The sequence below is a fragment of the Coregonus lavaretus genome (genome assembly GCF_964263955.1).
Source record: "Coregonus lavaretus genome assembly, chromosome: 39".
Taxonomy (NCBI): Eukaryota; Metazoa; Chordata; class Actinopteri; order Salmoniformes; family Salmonidae; genus Coregonus; species Coregonus lavaretus.
This window is the reverse complement of record NC_140026.1, coordinates 24,190,727-24,211,246: the sequence shown is the minus strand read 5'-3', so window position 1 is coordinate 24,211,246 and position 20,520 is coordinate 24,190,727. Positions and strand designations below refer to the sequence as shown.

At 43.4% G+C, this 20,520-nt stretch overlaps 1 protein-coding gene across 1 annotated transcript; it reads left to right on the top strand.

Annotated features, from left to right (window-relative positions):
• The first annotated feature begins 799 nt into the window (after positions 1-799).
• On the top strand, positions 800-18,461 carry LOC311112938 (arylsulfatase J-like). Its single transcript, XM_084156078.1, has 2 exons — positions 800-1,847; positions 16,411-18,461. Exons 1-2 carry the CDS (start codon positions 1,540-1,542, stop codon positions 17,786-17,788), a joined length of 1,686 nt encoding a protein of 561 aa, XP_084012204.1. The 5' UTR covers positions 800-1,539; the 3' UTR covers positions 17,789-18,461.
• The last annotated feature ends 2,059 nt before the right edge of the window (positions 18,462-20,520 follow it).

The window sequence follows — 20,520 nt, the reverse complement described above, 5'->3', positions numbered from 1 at the left end:
GGTTGAACCAGCTGCTGATTCCCCCTCAGAAAATGAACGAGATAACTTCAGCTGAATGAATCCTTTCTCTGACTCCAAGTCTACTCCTAAATGGGGAGAGGTAGCCTAGTTAATCATGAACCATTGGGGGACGTAAGGTAAGCCAGAGGAAAAAATACATTCGGATAATCAAGCAGTAGGACACGTGTTCCTGTATGTTGGACTAATGGGATGTTTTAGCCTTCAGACTAGATTAGTGGTTGACTTAATTTTTTTGAGTTTGTGAGAGAACTCATTTCCTCTTCTTTTTCCCCCACTAACGTCAACACGCACACACATTTTGAATTGTTCACAAGCCCAAAGACTCAATTACCATATTGAATTATCTTCAATTCAAAAAGCTGTCCGAATCTCTACAGATGCCCATCCACTATAAGTCCAATCTAGTTATTGCCTTCCATAAATAAATGGCATATCTAGACTTATGTTGGTTGAAGCCTGCATTATGGAATGCTTCCAGCTGTTACGTTTGAAATATGTTAAGATTACAGACCATGTATGTTTTTCCTCCATTTACAATAGATTAGAGAGTATTTATCTACCCAACACTGTTATTACAAACTTTGTGACTGTCTCCAGGGGCAGACCATACATCAAATGTCACTCCTTGAAGTGCTGAAAATCGAAGACAGTTGAAATGGATTCCACTTTTTCCATTGACGTTATCTAATCCACACTGTCACAACCCAATCAATAGGTTGATGCAAATGCTCTTTGTACTCCCCCCACTATTTAAATGTATGGATTTTGGAGAGCGAGACAGACAGGGATGTTGAAAGATAGAACGCGGAGGCAGTGTCAGTGCTGTATGAATTATCTCTCAGATTTCAGTTATGAAGTGTTGAGCAGTTGATGGTGGAGTGCGAGGAGAGCGCTCACACTGAACAGCAGCCCCTCTAGCTGGCAACGGGTGGTTCTAAAGCAGACTCGCGGTTGCTGAGAGGGAAGGACCGCTCGCATGTAAAGAAACTGAGCTCCACAAACCAACCTGTCAAGTCTCTCACGTCCCAGAAGAAACATAAGTGAGGTTCGGGATTAATGTAACACAGTTCTAACTGTTTGCAGAGCAAGACAGTGAAGTTAATTCAACGACTTTTGTAAGAGGAACCACGTTTCAAACGAGGAATAAAACACTCCTACGGGAAGATGTTTTGCATTGCAGAAATTTGGATTAACGTTTTAATGGTGGTGACTTCAAACACACGTATTGTAGCATTTGAAAGGACTGGACTGCTATTATCGTCGGCTTCCGAACACAAACGTTGTCATTGGGCTAGAGAATGAGAATAGGCTATTGAGGACAATGCTGACACAATTTCCAAGGGTTGCTGTTACCCCCGAACATGTGCAACGTGCCATCGCACTCGCGCTCTGTCCACTATGACAACCACTGCCAATAACTTTGTTGCAATGTAGCAAACAACTATCGCTATCATTTTTTTTACGAGACTAATACAATGATTCGAATGGTTTGGTTTTGATGCAGTGTAAACGTCGGGGATGAAGATGTGTCTCTTCAGTGTCCTGGCGAGTTTATTCGCGTTAACTTCACTAACATGGGGCTATCAGATGTCGTGGGAAAATTGGAATGGCAATTCGCAGAACCAAGTGAATAATCTTGACAAGACTACTCAACCTCACATCATTTTCATCCTGGTTGATGACCAAGGCTTCCGGGATGTGGGCTACCATGGGTCCGAGATCAAAACCCCAACTCTAGACAGGCTGGCAGCACAGGGAGTGAAACTGGAGAATTACTATGTGCAGCCTCTCTGCAGCCCTTCCAGGAGTCAATTGATGACTGGCAGGTAAGTTTAACCTCCTGTCTTAAGTTTAACCTCCTGTCTAGTGGGTATTCAGTTGTGGTCGATCAACCTGGTCTCAGAGCATTTCGTATTATTCTGTATTTAAATCCGAGACACTCCATTTAGTATGATACAGTATGTTACATTTTGTATGGTATGTATTAATTTGTGGATGTCCATCGCCCATTACGTATATTTTATTTTAAGAATTTCCAAAACGCATAATATGTTATGAATTTGCAAAACATACAATAATTTTAGCTAGGTGGCTAGCTGGTTAATGTTAGCAAGGCTAGGGGTTAGGGTTAGGGGTTAGGGTTACAGTTAGGGTTAAGTTTAGGAGTTAGGTTAAAGCGTTAAGGTTAGGGGAAGGGTTAGCTAAAAGGGTTAGGGTTAGCTAACATGCTAAGTATTTGCAAAGTAGCTAAAAGGTAGTAAGTAGTTGCAAAGTTGCTAATTAGCTAAAATTCCAAAGTTGTCCGTGATGAGATTTGAACTCACAACCTTTGGGTTGCTAGACGTTTGGTTAAGGTTAGGGTTAGGGTTAGGGGAAGGGTTAGCTAAAAGGGATAGGGTTAGGTAACATGCTAAGTAGTTGCAAAGTAGCTAACTAACTAATTTCAGGGTTCTCGTATGTATGTTTACTATGTTACGTCTAGTGTATGAGACCAGGCTGGGTCAATGCACTGAGTGTTAAAGTGTTATACATGTGTTATAAAGTCAAGAGGTGACCATTCCACCTGCATCCCAGGGATGATGGTTATTGTCTTCAGACCGATTTACTTATTTCCACTAATTAGCCTGCCCTATGACATGTGAGGTGATCAATAGTCAAAAGTAATTGTGCATGGGAGACTTAATTGTTGGCTAAATTACTAGAGAGTAAAATCCATTGGAGCATTATGACTGTTTTGCACTGGAGCATAATAGAAGAGCCCTGTGAAGTATCCCACTTCTGCATGCATCTCAATGTGACTTGAAAGGCTATGCAGACAGACAGATGTTCTCAAGACACTGAAATGCATGCAAAAGCACACAATATTAATATGCTGAAAGTACAACAATAACTGCTTTGAATCTGCTGTTTCAACCCTCTCTCTCTCTCTCTCTGTCTCTCTCTCTCTCTCTCTCTCTCTCTCTCTCTCTCTCTCTCTCTCTCTCTCTCTCTCTCTCTCTCTCTCTCTCTCTCTCTCTCTCTCTCTCTCTCTCTTCTCTCTCTCTCTCTCTCTCTCTCTCTCGCTTGGTTCCTCTCTAGGTTTCTTCCTAGGTCCCTGCCTTTCTAAGGAGTTTTTCCTAGCCACTGTGCTTCTACATCTGCATCACTTTCTCTTTGGGGTTTTAGGCCGGGTATCTTTATAAGCACCTTGTGACAACTGCTGATGTAAGAAGGGCTTTATAAAATACATTTGATTGATTGATTGCTTCAATATTGCAGCAAATTACATTTCAAAACACATAATTGAGTGCTGGAGAACAAAGATGCACATCAGCACAGTAACAACTTAACTGTTTGCAAGTGGAGCCACTATAGCAACCACCTTGTGTTTTCGGTTCGCAGAAGAAAACGCTACAGATACAGTGGATTCGGAAAGTATTCAGACCCCTTGAATTTTCCACATTTTGTTACGTTACAGCCTTATTCTAAAATTGATGAAATCATTTTTTCCCGTCCTCAATCTACACACAATACCCCATAATGACAAAGCAAAAAACTTTTTTTTGAAATGTTTGCAAATGTATAAAAAATAACAAAAATAAATACTTTATTTACATGAGTATTCAGACCCTTTGCTATGTGACTCGAAATTGAGCTCAGGTGCATCCTGTTTCCATTGATTATCCTTGAGATGTTTCTGCAACTTGATTGGAGTCCACCTGTGCTAAATTCAATTGATTGGACATAATTTGGAAAGGCACACACCTGTCTATATAAGATCTCACAGTTAACAGTGCAGGTCAGAGCAAAAACCAAGCCATGAGGTCGAAGGAATTGTCCGTAGAGCTCCGAGACAGGATTGTGTCGAGGCACAGATCTGGGGAAGGGTACAAAATATTTCTGCAGCACTGAAGGTCCCAAGAACACAGTGGCCTCCATCATTCTTAAATGGAAGAAGTTTGGAACCACCAAGACTCTCCCTAGAGCTGGCAGCCCGGCCAAACTGAGCAATCAGGGGGAGAAGGGCCTTGGTCAGGGAGGTGACCAAGAACCCGATGGTCACTCTGACAGAGCTCCAGAGTTCCTTTGTGGAGATGGGAGAACCTTCCAGAAGGACAACCATCTCTGCAGCACTCCACCATTCAGGCCTTTATGGTAGATTGGCCAGACAGAAGCCACTCCTCAGTAAAATGCACATGACAGCCAGCTTGGAGTTTACCAAAAGTCACCTAAAGACTCTCAGACCATGAGAAACAAGATTATCTGGTCTGATGAAACCAAGATTGAACTCTTTGGCCTGAATGCCAAGCGTCACATCTGGAGGAAACCTGGCACCATCCCTACGGTGAAGCATGGTCGTGGCAGCATCATGCTGTGGGGATGTTTTTCAGCGGCAGGGACTGGGAGACTAGTCAGGATTGAGGGAAAGATGAACAGAGCAAAGTAAAGAGAGATCCTTGATGAAAACCTGCTCCAGAGCGCTCAGGACCTCAGACTGGGGTGAAGGTTCACCTTCCAACAGGACAACGACCCTAAGCACACAGCCAAGACAATGCAGGAGTGGCTTCGGGACAAGTCTCTGAATGTCCTTGAGTGGCCCAGCCAGCCAGGACACGAACCCGATCGAACATCTCTGGAGAGACCTGAAAATAGCTGTGCAGCAACGCTCCCCATCCAATCTGACAGAACTTGAGAGGATCTGCAGAAAAGAATGGGAGAAACTCCCCAAATACAGGTGTGCCAAGCTTGTAGCGTCATACCCAAGCAGACTCGAGGCTGTAATCGCTGCCAAAGGTGCTTCAACAAAGTACTGATTAAAGGGTCTGAATACTTATGTAAATGTGATAATTCCGTTTTTATTTTTATATACACTACCGGTCAAAAGTTTTAGAACACCTACTCATTCAAGGGTTTTTCTTATTTTTTAAAATATTTTCTACATTGTAGAATAATAGTGAAGACATCAAAACTATGAAATAACACATATGGAATCATGTAGTAACCAAAAAGTGTTAAACAAATCAAAATATATTTTATATTTGAGATTCTTCAAATAGCCACCCTTTGCCTTGATGACAGCTTCGCACACTCTTGGCATTCTCTCAACCAGCTTCACCTGGAATTTGCAAAAATGTCAAAAAACCTATTATTGCTTTGTCATTATGGGGTATTGTGTGTAGATTGATAAGGGAAAAAACAATTTAAATCAATTTTAGAATACGGCTGTAGCCTAACAAAATGTGGAAAAATTCAAGGGGTCTGAATACTTTCCGAATGCACTGTATCTTAGAGAGCAGAGGTGATTAAATCAGGGGGCCTGATTGCGTTTTCACTTTGTAGTGTAGCTGTTTCACATTAGTATTTTTTTTCTCATTCACGCACGCACGCACACACACACACACACACACACAAAACACATACACACGCTCCACAGGACTGCCCCTATGGAGTGTCTTCCTACTGAAACGGGAAGGTTGCTGGGCACCTCTTCTGGCAAGCCTTTGGGAAAATTATGAAAAAAGTGTCCCCCATATTGCCCTCTCCACCCACCCCTCTTGTACATATGGAAATGTAGGGGTATATTCAGTTATGTTACCAGGCTACTCCTGAAAGGATGATTGCAGGAGAGTGGTGGTGGGTTTTTAATCTATGATTTGAAACAGAAGGGTGTCCTCCAAAGAGGAGATTAGGGTCCCTTTGTATTTGTGTGTGTGTGTGTGTGTTTCACTAATGGTTAGAAATGTGAGGACAGCTATGGTACTTCAGTGTGCTGTATATTGAAGGGACCTGGATTTCCCTTCCAAGAGGTGAGTGCTTTATTCTGGTGAGAAATAAATATATGACCATGTGTTTCATCTACTGTGTTTGCATAGTAAGAGCTGGTGTTGAGCCTTTTCAGTGGAAAGATCGTCTGAAGAAAAGATCTTGCATGAAGGCTGATGAAGCCGATTTCTGGACTGTGAAGCACTCTCCATTAAATATGCTTTTTAGTCCAGGAGTAGGTCTGCACAATCATCCCAAAATCTCTCTAAACCCCTTTGCACAACCCCGATGTGCCCCCTCCCCCATGCCCACACACTATAATTCCGGTCACTGGTCCTAAAAAGAGAAGCTATCATTGTGATGGTGATAATGGTCTTTGAGTTGCGAGGGTTTTCCAGAATCAACTCAATCAACTCAGCTTGTTGTGCAGGATTAGAGATGGCCAGGTCAAATGTTGTCCGTCCCACTCAACCTCTCTCCGTTTGCTGTAATGCAACACCTGGATACCAGAGAGAGGCCCAGACTTGATCCTTCACACACAAGCGCCCACTGTCTTCTGCCCTCAGGACCTTCATTTGCAGAGATCAGGTGGTGGCAGCATGCAAGACTGACCCAGCCACTGAATCACAGCTTCCTTTAAAAACGTATTTCTGTCTTCACCTCCATTAAACTCCATTAAACTCCATTAAACTCCATTAAAATTGTAAAGGCAATCCTGTTTGCTGCAGTGACACATTTCCTGCAATTCTACACATTTTGCCATGTGGCGGAGATAAAATGTAGCCATTTTAAAGCACTTTTCCTGCAATTCTACACATTTTGCCATGAGGCTGAGAGAAAAAATTGCAGGTTTAAAGTTAATTTCCTGCAATTCTACACATTTTTCCATGTCGTATGCTATCTGAGTGACTCAAACATTATAATAAAATCAATGGGGGCCCCATACCATGACAGAAATACTCTTGAACGCATAATAAAAAAAAAAATTGATTCTCCCTGACTGTCTAGCTTTTATTTCAACCTGGTCTCAGAATATTTTGTATATTATGTACGTAAATCCAAGACACACCCCATTTAGTATGATATGTTACATTTCGTATGGGATGTTACGTGTTACATTTTGTATTATATGTTACGGATTTGCTAAATGTAATGTATGTTATGAATTTGCTAAATGTATGATATGTTACGAATTCTAGCTAGATGGCTAACGTTAGCTAGCTGGCTAACATTAGCTAGGCTAGGGGTTAGGGTCAGGCGTTAGGGTTAAGGTTAGAGTTAAGTTTAAGTTTAGGAGTTAGGTTAAAGGGTTACGTTTAGGGTTAGGGTTAGGGGAAGGGTTAGCTAACATGCTAAGTAGTTGCAAAGTAGCAACAAATGTATTAAGTAGTTAGCTAACCCTAAGTAATTAGCTAAAATGCTAAAGTTGTCCGTGATGAGAGTCGAACTCGCAACTTTTGTCCCACCCGTCCACCCTGATCAACCACCATACTTTCGTTTTTGCCTTAAGTAACCATCTGTCTTATGTAACCATATAAAATGTAACATATCATACTAATGTGAGTGTTCCAGATTTACATTTACTATGTTACGTCTAGTCTATGAGACCAGGCTGTTTATTTAGGTGATTGTTAGTTCTCAAAGAAAAAAAATATAGGTCCATTAGCTTTTCTACATACTTTATATACGTTTACACTAAAAACGTTTTTCCATCCCGAAAATTATATATAAAAATGTATATTATTATATATAATTTTTACTGTTTGGACATAGGCGGCCCGAAAATACTTTTCTATACAGAAAACCCCCTGATGTTATCTAGACTGAGATAAGAGAAAGTTATGGGGTCAGTAATTGAGAAGAGATGGAGGCAGATGCAGTTTGTAGAGAGGTAAAACACTTAACCCCCCCTGCCCCATGACAGGAGCTGCAAAACAAATTGCTACGGTACCTAACCTCACGGCAGCTCTGAATCCAAGCACCTCGACCTCTGGTTTTCCTCAGGGCAGCAGCAAAAACATTTGAGGCTTCAGTTGAGCATTTGCCTCCAAGTTCAACAACAGCCCTTGACTTATTAGACTCTTCAAACCCCATGAACTCTCACTGTTCTACTCAGTTATTCACTCCTGGAAAAGTGAGGAGTTATGCCAAGGAAAGGGCATAGGTTGCATTGGCCTGGCAGCGGGTATGGCTTTGTTTTAAAGTTTAAGTCTGTGGAATGCGTGTGTGACATGGTGAGACAATGGATGGTGCTCAAGACCAGGTTCTCTGAAATGCCTTTTCTGCTAGACAAGGTGGTTGGGACAAAGGAATTTTTCTGAGAGTTTTGTAAACACACTTCTGGCAGTGTCAAAGATTGAGTATTTCACAGCTTGAGAGACCTGACAGCAAACGTGTCTGGACAAAGCTGACGTGTGGCCTCTGTCATAGGTTTTTAGTACACTGATGTGGAATAAGGCATTCAGAAAAGACAGCTGATTCTTTTTTTTGGAAACTTCACAACCTCACAGCTGTTTGTCAGGTAGTGTTAAAATAGACTTGAATTATGTCTCCTTGCTATAGTCTAACTTCATTCACTATGACATTCTCAGACACACTCCTTTTATAGAGATTTATATGTAACCAGTCTGAATAAAAACGATCTCCTGAAACTCTCTCTCTCTCTCTCTCTCTCTCTCTCTCTCTCTCTCTCTCTCTCTCTCTCTCTCTCTCTCTCTCTCTCTCTCTCTCTCTCACAACTCTCAATCCCTCTCTGTCCCACTCTCTCTACTCTCTCACTCCTTACTTCCCAGGGGGGACGACAGGAGGAATCGGTGTAAAGCTAAATTCAATTTCGCTATCAAAGGCCCACATCTCTGATGAACCTCCATCCATCAACAAACAAATGATTAGGAATGTGCCCCAGGGTGCCTATTGGTTGCGTGGAGGAGATCACCAATGTGGATAAGGGCAGCTTTATAAAACCAAACACTGTGCTCTCTTACAGTGTCAAGGTGCTGTAAGTTTTAACTCTATCAAACCGCGGGCAGAGTCGTGGTTTATTTGCACAGAGCTACTCTTTTCCATTTGACCTCTCACCCCAGTCAAGTCACATCTTCCACTTCTCCAGACCCTATGCAGACTCTGTCCACCGTCGCCCAGCTTCTCCTCTCACTCACCCATTTCCTGTCGCTTCACTGAGCTGTCACTCTCTTTTTGTACATCACTCTCTCCTTCACCCTTACACTCACTCCATTCCAGCACACTGGGTTGCAGAGCGAATACATACATACTGGGTCGGTTGATGAAGTGAACCTATGGATATGTGAAGCAAGGCCAACGTGTGGTAAGGGAATGAAGAATGTGTAAGGGAGGGTCTGGACGAGAGTGAAGGAATCTACCGTGTTTGAGTCCTGGAAGAGAAAGTGTGATAGGTTGAAGAGGGTGAGTGCCAAGGTGGGAGCAGCAGAGTGCGATTGAAGGGGCGGTCCAGTCAGATCAAGTTGGACGGAAGTGGAGGAAGGGAATAAGCGAGGGAACCACTCCGCTCCAAGGCTGAATTTCATTAGCTTTAGAAAGGAGAGGCTGCTTATTCGAACCATATGTGGGGAGGACGTGGAACAGTTACATGGGGTTGGCGCATGGAGCCAGGCTCGGGCCCAGGGATAGTGATGGTTTGGAAACTGGTATAGGCTTAGAACCCAGTGGTTGTGTGGCCTAGTAGTGGTTTCCCCTTGTGCCTTGTGGGACTCTGTGATTGCAAGCTGCACTTGTTGATTTGTGTTTAATGGCTTGTGTGATTTGTTGGCCAAGCAGTCCAGTGGTTGTGTAAATAAACCAGGGCGATAGCTAGTGTGATTACAATGGGTGTTTGAGATTGTAGCTGTACTGTAATTCGGTTTACATGGAAGTATAGTGAAAGTAGGAAACAACTGCCAAAGGTTTTTACTGCCTGGCACGAGTCCAGATCCTAGTTGGGCATCGAAAGTGGAGATGGCTGGCCTTTGACCCTCAACCTTTGACACCTAGAGGCATGTTCATGCCATAAGACATTAATGGGTGTCTGTAAATGGGCTGCATGCGACACAGGGTGGGGCTGGGGGAAGGGGGAGCACATGTTGAATATGCTCATTACTCCAGTCATCTTTTTTAAGGACCAATAAAGACTAGAAAGCAGAAATGTCCTTCAACCACTCAAGACCCATACAAATTCAAGGCCAATGCCCCATTCCCTTCAAATTCCAAAGTCCCATAGATATACAGTACCAGTCAAAAGTTTGGACACACCTACTCATTCAAGGGTTTTTCTTTATTTTTACTATTTTCTACATTGTAGAATAATAGTGACGACATCAAAACTATGAAATAACACATATGGAATCATGTAGTAACAAAAATATATTTTAGATTTTAGATTCTTCAAAGTAGCCACCCTTTGCCTTGATGACAGCTTTGCACACTCTTGGCATTCTCTCAACCAGCTTCATGAGGAATGCTTTTCCAACAGTCTTGAAGGAGTTCCCACATATGCTGAGCACTTGTTGGCTGCTTTTCCTTCACTCTGCGGTCCAACTCATCCCAAACCATCTCAATTGGGTTGAGGTCGGGTGATTGTGGAGGCCAGGTCATCTGATGCAGCACTATATCACTCTCCTTGGTCAAATAGCCCTTAAACAGCCTGGAGGTGTGTTTTGGGTCATTGTACTGTTGAAAAACAAATGATAGTCCCACTATGCGCAAACCAGATGAGATGGCGTATCGCTGCAGAATGCTGTGGTAGCCATGCTGGATAAGTGTACCATGAATTCTAAATAGATCACTGACAGTGTCACCAGCAAAGCACCCCCACACCATCACACCTCCTCCTCCATGCTTTAGGGTGGGAACCACACATGCGGAGATCATCTGTTCACCTACTCTGCGTCTCACAAAGACACGGCGGTTGGAACCAAAAATCTCAAATTTGGACTCATCAGACCAAAGGACAGATTTCCACCTGTCTAATGTCCATTGCTCGTGTTTCTTGGCCCAAGCAAGTCTCTTCTTCTTATTGTTGTCCTTTTAGTAGTGGTTTCTTTGCAGCTATTCGACCATGAAGGCCTGATTCACACAGTCTCCTCTGAACAGTTGATGTTGAGATGTGTCTGTTACTTCTCTGTGAAGCATTTATTTTAGGCTGCAATCTGAGGTGCAGTTAACTCTAATGAACTTATCCTCTGCAGCAGAAGTAACTCTGGGTCTTCCTTTCCTGTGGCGGTCCTCATGAGAGCCAGTTTCATCATAGCGCTTGATAGTTTTTGCGACTGCACTTGAAGAAACTTTCAAATTTTACGGATTGACTGACCTTCATGTCTAAAGTAATGATGGACTGTCGTTTCTCTGTGCTTATTTGAGCTGTTCTTGCCATAATATGGACTTGGTCTTTTACCAAATAGGGCTATCTTCTGTATACCACCTCTACCTTGTCACAACACAACTGATTGGCTCAAACGCATTAAGAAGGAAAGAAATTCCACAAATTAACTTTTAAAAAGGCACACCTGTTAATTGAAATGCATTCCAGGTGACTACCTCATGAAGCTGGTTGAGAGAATGTCAAGAGTGTGCAAAGCTGTCATCAAGGCAAAGGGTGGCTACTTTGAAGAATCTAAAATCTAAAATATATTTTGATTTGTTTAACACTTTTGGTTACTACATGATTCTATATGGGTTATTTCATAGTTTTGATGTCTTCACTATTATTCTACAATGTAGAAAATAGTAAAAATAAAGGAAAACCCTTGAATGAGTAGGTGTGTGTAAACTTTTGACTGGTACTGTAGATAGATATAGACCAGGATACTTTGGAATTCCAGTCCACGTCAAGAGCTTTTGTTTAGATGACTGATCTGTTTAGGGATACGAGGCTGTGCGTAGCATGACATTCTCATTACATGCCTGTAACCTTTTGGTATGTGAGCACCAGCATCCCACAAGACTCTCTGGAGGGTTAGAATTATATGGTGAACTCACACACTCTCATACACAGATTAATGCATGCAGGCACACACATACACACTCGCAGAAACACACATGCGCTCACATACACATACACACACTTGATCTCTCTCACACGCACACTCTACCTTTCAGATGAACACATAAGAGACTCATATTATACTCACACACACACACACAGCTCTGGTGTGCATCTGTCCTTTTTTTTTTCGAACTGTGTTGCATTGTGATTTTGTGTGGCTTTAAAATCTGAAGAAAAAATGCCCTCAGGGAGACATTGTCCCTTCCTCTCAATCCCAGATTTCAATCCTTGGCTTTAATACGAAGCTGGACAAATTAAAACAAATGAAGTTTGAAGGCATGGAATGGAAAATCTAATCTTATACACCGGTGGAATGTATACAAGCTGGTCCACATCTGGCAGAGAATAAAGCGCTTTATAGGCATTTATGGGCAAATGAAGAGAGTAAACATGGACGTGTAATTGCTTGTGAAAAGAGCTATACAGAGAGATGGTGTATGTAGATGGAAACTAAAGTTTGCTCTGCACATTCTATCTAGCGTTGTAAAGTCTGTTGAGTTCACTTCAACATATGTCGATGAATATATTATGGCCATTGGGGTAAACAGGTTCAGATTGAGCTCAGCGCCAAGTTCCTCCATGGACCACCAAAGGGCTTGCTTTATTGTCTCTCTAGTCTCTACCCTAAGACAGATGTTGCTTTTCCCTTGACTCGTTTTTCCCATCGCTATATTAGTTCATTTGATACACATTGGATCCACTTAATGATAGCTCAGCACAACAATGCTTCCTCTATCCCCCAGTGTGTTTGTTGTGGAGTGGTGATGGAGAGGCCCCCTGCTCAGACCACTAACTGGTGATCATCCCAGACCCACATGAAACCAACACACAATCTGGTTCTCATCCCAGATCCCGCTGTAGTGCCTCCATGAATGGTTAGCATTAGATTATCATTTACCATTTACATTTCTATCCTCATGTTCTGCATTTCAAAGATTATTTGTTGTTATTTGCCAGTTTGAATCCTAGGAGCCACTCAGACCTATGTAGCTCTTTCTTGCAGTCAAATGACCTAGTGGCCTCATGGGTGGAATGTTATTCCATTTTTTTCATACTTTTATCATTCATAAACTTTTTTCATTTTTTTATGTGTCCAATGGTTTTGTTATATTTCAATCTTTGGGATATTGGGATGCAAACTCAAAATGTAATACATTTCAGCTTTATATCTGACATGTTACAGGTGTCTTCTTTATTGTAAACCCATAACCATGTGAGTGAGGTGTATACTTTTGTTTCAAAGTAGATGTGTTTAAGACTACCAAGAAAAACTCTGTGTGACCCCTGATTTAGCCCACTGCAGTAAAAGGTTAACCCATATGCTACAGCCATTCTCCTTTCAAAAGACATTAGAGGCTCTTAGGTTTTAGATGCCAGATGTTGGGTATATACTCTACTAATGACCCTATCCCTGCGTGTTGCATGTAACTACACTACAGTCTGATGGAGATGGGACCAAACGACAACACTGCTACCAGCCCACTTGGTACAGATGTCAATTCAATGTCTATTCCATATTTGGTTCAACGTCATTTCATCGAAATGACGTGGAAACATCGTTGATTTAACCAGTGTGTGCCCAGTGGGAGGTGTGTTGTGAACGATGCCATTTACTACCATGGCGACCGTGCAGCGTTCATTGAGACACATCTGCCACGCAGCGGAGGAGGAGGAGAAGGAGGAGGAGGAGGAGGAGGAGGAGGAAGAGCTGCTCCATGTGTTCAGTTGTTCAGTAAGACAATCCTCCCGCCTGACTGACTCCTGAGGCATAGAATACTGTACTGTAGGGAGTTATGGACTGCCAGAGAGACTATACCATTACCCTCTTCCCCCCTCTCTCCCAAGGGCCATTAGCTAATCCATGTTCTGTCATTTAGAGTACAAACAAGCACACAGACATACGCACACACACATGCACACATAAGCTTACAAACATACGCACATAGCGGCTTACACACGCAAACACAAGCACACACACACACACACACACACAACCCTAATGCCATTTTGCAAACCCTGGTCAACATCTGTCTGACAGTTTAATGTTGTGTGAAAATGTTAAGTGAATTACATGTACCTCAGGAAATAACCAATGAAGTCTAAAACCTCTAAGAACGTTCCAATGTTTCATCAACTAAACAGCATTTCTAACTTTCAGTTTCTCCAGGGAATTATTTGCCAGTTTCCCTAAAACACCTAGGCCTACAGTCATGTTGTTTACTAATAAAGTTCAAGTTAAGTCAAGGGCAAGGTGTTACTGTAGTATATACACTACAGTATTTGCACTTCCAAGATGCAGTATGCTAAAAATACATAGAAAGACAAGCATAGAGTTGTGTCCAAGTGTGAATAAGTGTTTGGTGCTGTGGAAAGGTTTTAAATCAACTCCTGCAGATCCCACACATCACTTCAAGGTTGAAGTAAGCCTAGCCCAAACTGAACCAGGAGCATCTATAGATTACTGTGTAGGATGATGACAAGCCAAGCTGTGCTGTGTGGAGGGGATCGGGTGCATGTACGTGTGCGTACATGTACATACTCTGTGTGTGTGTGTGTGTGTGTGTGTGTGTGTGTGTGTGTGTGTGTGTGTGTGTGTGTGTGTGCATATGCATGGGTTGTTTTTGTGTGAGGGAGGTATATTCCACATGAAAATCATACATTTTTATCCCCAAGAGTGACTGCACACAGAGCTGCAGTGCTTGCACTGCCTCTGTGAAGAGTATAGACCCTGCTAAGAAAGCCTTGGTTTGACTGGCCACCTCCTGGCTTCCCTCCAGTTAAAGCCTCCTTTTTCAAAGTGCACACCAACTTCTTATTTCCTCTACCTCTCCTTAGTGAGTGGTTGCCTGTTTGCCACTGGCAACAGGAGAGAAAGGGGGATGAGAGAGAAGTAGAGGAGGATGAGGGGGAGGGGTTGAGGTAGTCTGTCTTTCTCTGTCTAAAAGCAGGACAGGAGAGTCAGACGTAATTACTACCGAGACAGGCTCCAACGTTCCAGGTTGCTTGGCTTTCTGAGCCAAGACAGGCCGTCACCTATAGACATTGGAGGACCTGCTTTTAAAAGACTGCCTTTGTTGCTCCCAGTCTAGCATGGGTAGCCTAGCCAGAAATCAGTCACGATGTCATTGTACATGAAGGTTGTACAGCTTTTTACTTCACATTACTAACAGAATAGTGCCTTCCTTGATTACATTACAGAGACTAAGTGCTCAATTTAAAAACCAACATTGCAGTATTTACATAGTATCATATAATAAACAGACCTTATTCCCATTGCCATATACAATCACAGAATGGTTTTAGGTACTCAGTAAACATAGCACAAAGAGATGCTTCCAGTTTCAGAAGAAGGCGTGTGGACATAGGCAGTAGTTGTGCAAACAAATATACTACATACACAGTCATTTTGGTTTGTCTGTGCAGTTTGATTGTTACCACTGGGAAAACAATTTCCTCTGGACTTTGATTGCCTATTGTCATGAGCAGGGAAATAGTAAACAATGTAAATGCATGGTCACTGATGAGTGGACCTCTTTCGCACAGACTCTGTCACTCTCATAACACCAGCCTTGTGAAGACACCAAGACAAAGTCAACACAAGTAATCTCTTTCTTTCCCGTCTCGATCATTGCCAAAATGGCCATCACAATATAGAAAAGTTAGGAACATCATTAGTTTCAGGTCACAGCTCTGTTTCCTGGCTTGTCTTGACTCCTGAATGATGGGTTTTCCATCTAGACCTAACACTCTTCGCCCCAAATACCCACCACTATTACCACTACATCCTCTGCCATATCTCCTGTCAAGCATCACTATGTTCTCCGGTTGCCAGCACGTGTTGGCCCAAGTGCTCAACTGTCATTTTAAACCTGTTTGCTTTGGACTAAATCCATTGTAATTACAATTAGATTGAATAATCCATAATGTCTGTAATCCGTTATACGAAGCTGTTTCTGTGCCGTCTCATTGCATTTAAATGGCCTGTGAAAGGATTCATTGTCGTTTTAGAAACTTAAACTGTATGAATTTTAAATGGATTACCAGAACCTTGGGAGAGTGTTTGGTTTAGTTTATTGGAAATGATACAGTAGCATGTTGAAATTGTATAAATATTCTCATCCAGGATAGCCTATTTTCCCTATGCGGAGCAATTTGTGTGCACATCATATGCCATGAAACTCTTTACAATTCAAGCATAGAATTCCAAGGAAGCATATTCAACGTTTAGGAAGTCAAGCCAACTGGTGAATGTCAAAAAGTGGAGGTAGGAAAAGTCCAAACACCATAGCAGTGTCATGGCGGTGTATGTATGGACTTGTCAAAACATAATACTGCATTCAACTATAATATATTCAACTGTAAATGGAAGCAAATGCTGTTTTTGATACTCTGGCCAGCCAGATGAGGATGGTCTCTCCCTCTATACCCTGGTTCTTCTCAATGGATATCCAAATTAGAAGTGTTTCCTAGCCACTTTGGCTATTCACCTTGGCTTTCTCTTTGGAGGTGTACTTTGTGAAAAAAAGTCATAGATAAGATTTGATTGGTTGATTGACTAACACAATTTCTTCTCTCTGTGACCCATGCAGATACCAGATCCACACGGGCCTCCAGCACTCGGTCATCCGGCCCACCCAGGCCAACTGCCTGCCCCTGGAGAACGTCACGCTGCCCCAAAAGCTCCGGCAGGCGGGCTACTCCACCCACATGGTGGGCAAGTGGCACCTGGGCTTCTACAAGCGCGGCTGCATGCCCACCCAGCGCGGCTTCGACACTTTCTTTGGGTCCCTGCTGGGTAGTGGTGACTACTACAGCCATTATAAATGTGACGGTCCTGGCATGTGTGGCTATGATCTTTATGAAGGGGAGGAGGCGGCCTGGGAACAAGATAGGGGCCAATACTCAACCCTGATGTTCACCCAAAAAGCTGTGGACATCCTGGCTCACCACAACCCTCAGAAACCCTTATTCCTCTACTTGGCCTTTCAGGCGGTCCACTCCCCGCTACAGGTGCCTGCTCGCTACCTGGAGCGCTACAAGTCCATCCCTAACTTACATCGTCGCAAGTACGCCGCCATGGTGTCCTGCTTGGACGAGGCCATCCACAACCTCACGCTGGCGCTAAAGCGCTACGGTTTCTACGACAATACAGTGATAGTGTACTCGTCAGACAACGGGGGCCAGCCTATGGCCGGGGGCAGCAACTGGCCACTGAGGGGGAGCAAGGCAACTTACTGGGAGGGGGGCATCCGGGCCGTAGGCTTCGTCCACAGTCCCCTGCTTGTGAACAAGGGGACCCGATGTCGGGCGTTGATCCACATCACGGACTGGTTCCCCACCCTGGTGTCCTTGGGGGAGGGGACTCTGGATGAAGACCTCAACCTGGATGGGTACGACGTGTGGGAGACCATCAGCGAGGGCCGTCCATCCCCCCGTCAGGACATACTGCACAACATCGACCCCATCTACACTAAGGCCAAGAACGGATCCTGGAAGGCCGGCTACGGCCTCTGGAACACGGCCATCCGGGCCGCCCTCCGGGTGGGTCACTGGAAGCTCCTTACTGGGGTGCCGGGCTACAGCGACTGGGTCCCTCCGCAGACGTTCTCCAATATACTTCTGACCAACCGCTGGCATAACGAACGCATCCGCTGGGATCGTGGAAAGTCCATCTGGCTGTTCAACATCACGGCAGACCCCTATGAACGAGTGGACCTGTCGCTACACTACCCACACATAGTGAAGAAGATGCTATTGAGGCTAGCACAGTTCAATAGGACGGCCATTCCGGTGCGCTACCCAGCTAAAGACTCCCGCTCCAACCCTAACTTTAATGGAGGGGTGTGGGGACCCTGGTACAAGGAGGAAGAGGAAGAAGATGAAGACGCTAGGGAGACTAACCTCCTCACCAACTACCTGGCCAAGAAGAGACGGAAGAAGAAAGCAAAGAAGAAGAGGAAGCTCTGAAAAGAAAGGTGGAGGATTAGTCTTATTCATTGTTGTGACTTTTTGTGTGAAATACTTTTAGATGGTCAGATCTCAGGGATTGACACACAATCTGTCTTAAAGGATTGTCCTGCTCAATGATTTGAAGACTTGAATGGATGGGTGCTTGGATAGTATAGGAAATCAATGGAGAAATTGACCTAGATTTGCCTCAGAGTGTAGGCTTTAAGGAAAAGACCCACTTGAATCACTACTGTCAGACCCAACACCTATGACCTCATGACTATGGGTTAAGGCCTTTAAAGAATGTTTGTTTTTCTGGTTTGTATTGCATGCTTGAACTCCTGTGACCTTCAGATTGTTAATAGATGTATTACATTTTGTCAGAGAGAAAATAAATATAGAATTAATCTTTACAGACAGCGCCATATTTTTTGGTGAAATAAAAATAAACAAATAAACAAAAGAAAAATATTTATATTCTATTAGCTGTTGACTGCAGTGTTGCAAGAAAATGAAAACAAAATGTAGGATTTATATCTGATAGTCAACTGAGATTGACTTTGTTTTATGAGCACAGTCCGTCTGAACCTTAGAATAATGTATGTTCTCCCCCTTAGTTCTGTCTGCTCTGGCACCAGTTCAACTTGAATGTCAAACAAACTAGCTAACAAAATTAAAGACCCTGATGCAGATCTCCCTTTTTCTCTTTTTCATTTGTCTCATTCCACCTCTGTCTGTCTTTCTCTCATCATCTTTCTCTCACTGTACTTCTACGTCTCTCCCTCGCTCTCTTTCTCTTTTCTCTCTCTCTCTCTCTCTCTCTCTCTCTCTCTCTCTCTCTCTCTCTCTCTCTCTCTCTCTCTCTCCTCTCTCTCTCTCTCTCTCTCTCTCTCTCTCTCTCTCTCTCTCTCTCTCTCTCTCTTCTCTCTCTCTCTCTCAATGTCTCAAGCATTCATTGACAAATTTATCAGTCCCAATTTTGCCCTATTTCGGGCAGCAGTCAGTGTTTTTTGTGACAGGAAAGTTTTCTATGTCTGCTGCACTTTGTCTCTGTAGCCGCTGGCATGTGGCAACTTGGCACCTTTTATTTTAGTGGAAAATACTATAAAGCTTGAATATGGCACGCTGGACCAAGTTAAGTCCTTTGTTGCTTGGCTCAAAGCGCCAGATTCATCAGTCAGTGTTGAACAGTAAAACGGAAATGCCATAAATGGAAACAACTCACATGGGATGGGCAAAGAAATGTAACTCGCAACCATTAAATCAAACAGTATTTTATTTGACTTTCTGTTGCTTGGCGCTGTCAATAAACATACACTATATATACAAAAGTATGTGGACACCCTTCAAATTAGTGGATTCGGCTATTTCAGCAGCACCAGTTGCTGACAGGTGTATAAAATTGAGCACACCGCCATGCAATCTCCATAGACAAACATTGGCAGTAGAATGGCCTTACTGAAGAGCTCAGTGACTTTCAATGTGGCACCGTTATAGGATGCCACCTTTCCGACAACTCAGTTCGTCAAATTTCTGCCCTGCTGTAACTGTAAGTGCTGTTATTGTGAAGTGGAAACGTCTAGGAGTAACAACGGCTCAGCCGAGAAGGGGTAGGCCACACAAGCTCACAGAACGGGACCGCTGAGTGCTGAAGCGCGTAGCTCATAAAAATAGACTGTCCTCGGTTGCAACACTCACTACCGAGTTCTAAACTGCCTCTGGAAGCAACGTCAGCACGATAACTATTCGTCGGGAGCTTCATGAAATGGGTTTCCATGGCCGAGCAGCCACACACAAGCCTAAGATCACCATGCGTAATGCCAAGTGTCAGCTGGAGTGGTGTAAAGCTCACCGCCATTGGACTCTGGAGCAGTGGAAACGCGTTCTCTGGAGTGATGAATCACGCTTCTCCATCTGGCAGTCCGACGGACGAATCTGTGTTTGGCGGCGGATGCCAGGAGAACGCTATCTGCCCGAATGCGTAGTGCCAACTGTAAAGTTTGGTGGAGGTGGAATAATGGTCTGGGGCTGTTTTTCATGGTTCGGACTAAGCCCCTTAGTTCCAGTGAAGGGAAATCTTAACGCTACAGCATACAATGACATTCTAGATGATTCTGTGCTTCCAACTTTGTGGCAACAGTTTGGGGAAGGCCCTTTCCTGTTTCAGCATGACAATGCCCCCGTGCACAAAGCGAGGTCCATACAGAAATGGTTTGTTGAGATCGGTGTGGAAGAACTTGACTGGGCTTCACAGAGCCCTGACCTCAACCCCAACGAACACCTTTGGGATGAATTATAATGCCGACTGCGAGCCAGGCCTTATCGCCCCCAACATCAGTGCCCGACCTCACTAATGCTCTTGTGGCTGAATGGATGTCCCCGCAGCAATGTTCCAACATCTAGTAGAAAGCCTTCCCAGAAGAGTGGAGGCTGTTATAGCAGCAAAGGGGGGACCAACTCCATATTAATGCCCATGATTTTGGAATGAGATGTTCGACGAGCAGGTGTCCACATACATTTGGTCATGTAGTGTATGTACATATGCACGAAAGCAGACGTTTTGATGAGGTACGCACGGCAATGTTTAAAACACAGCTGCTCAAAGTTTTTTGTTGTTGCTATAAGTTTGTTTTATTTGTATTTTATGGGCCAATCAGACATTTAATGACGCTAAATGACTGTTAAATGGCCCTAATGATAGATCCCCTACAAAATGTATTTCTATAAAAGTGTGTTGTTGTTGTTAAATG

Excerpts from the sequence above, each read along its gene's own strand:
- LOC311112938 (XM_084156078.1), top strand. The coding sequence starts at position 1,540 with ATGAAGATGTGTCTCTTCAGTGTCCTGGCGAGTTTATTCGCGTTAACT. Across the intron at positions 1,848-16,410 it reads AGTCAATTGATGACTGGCAG|ATACCAGATCCACACGGGCC; the intron begins GTAAGTTTAACC and ends TGACCCATGCAG.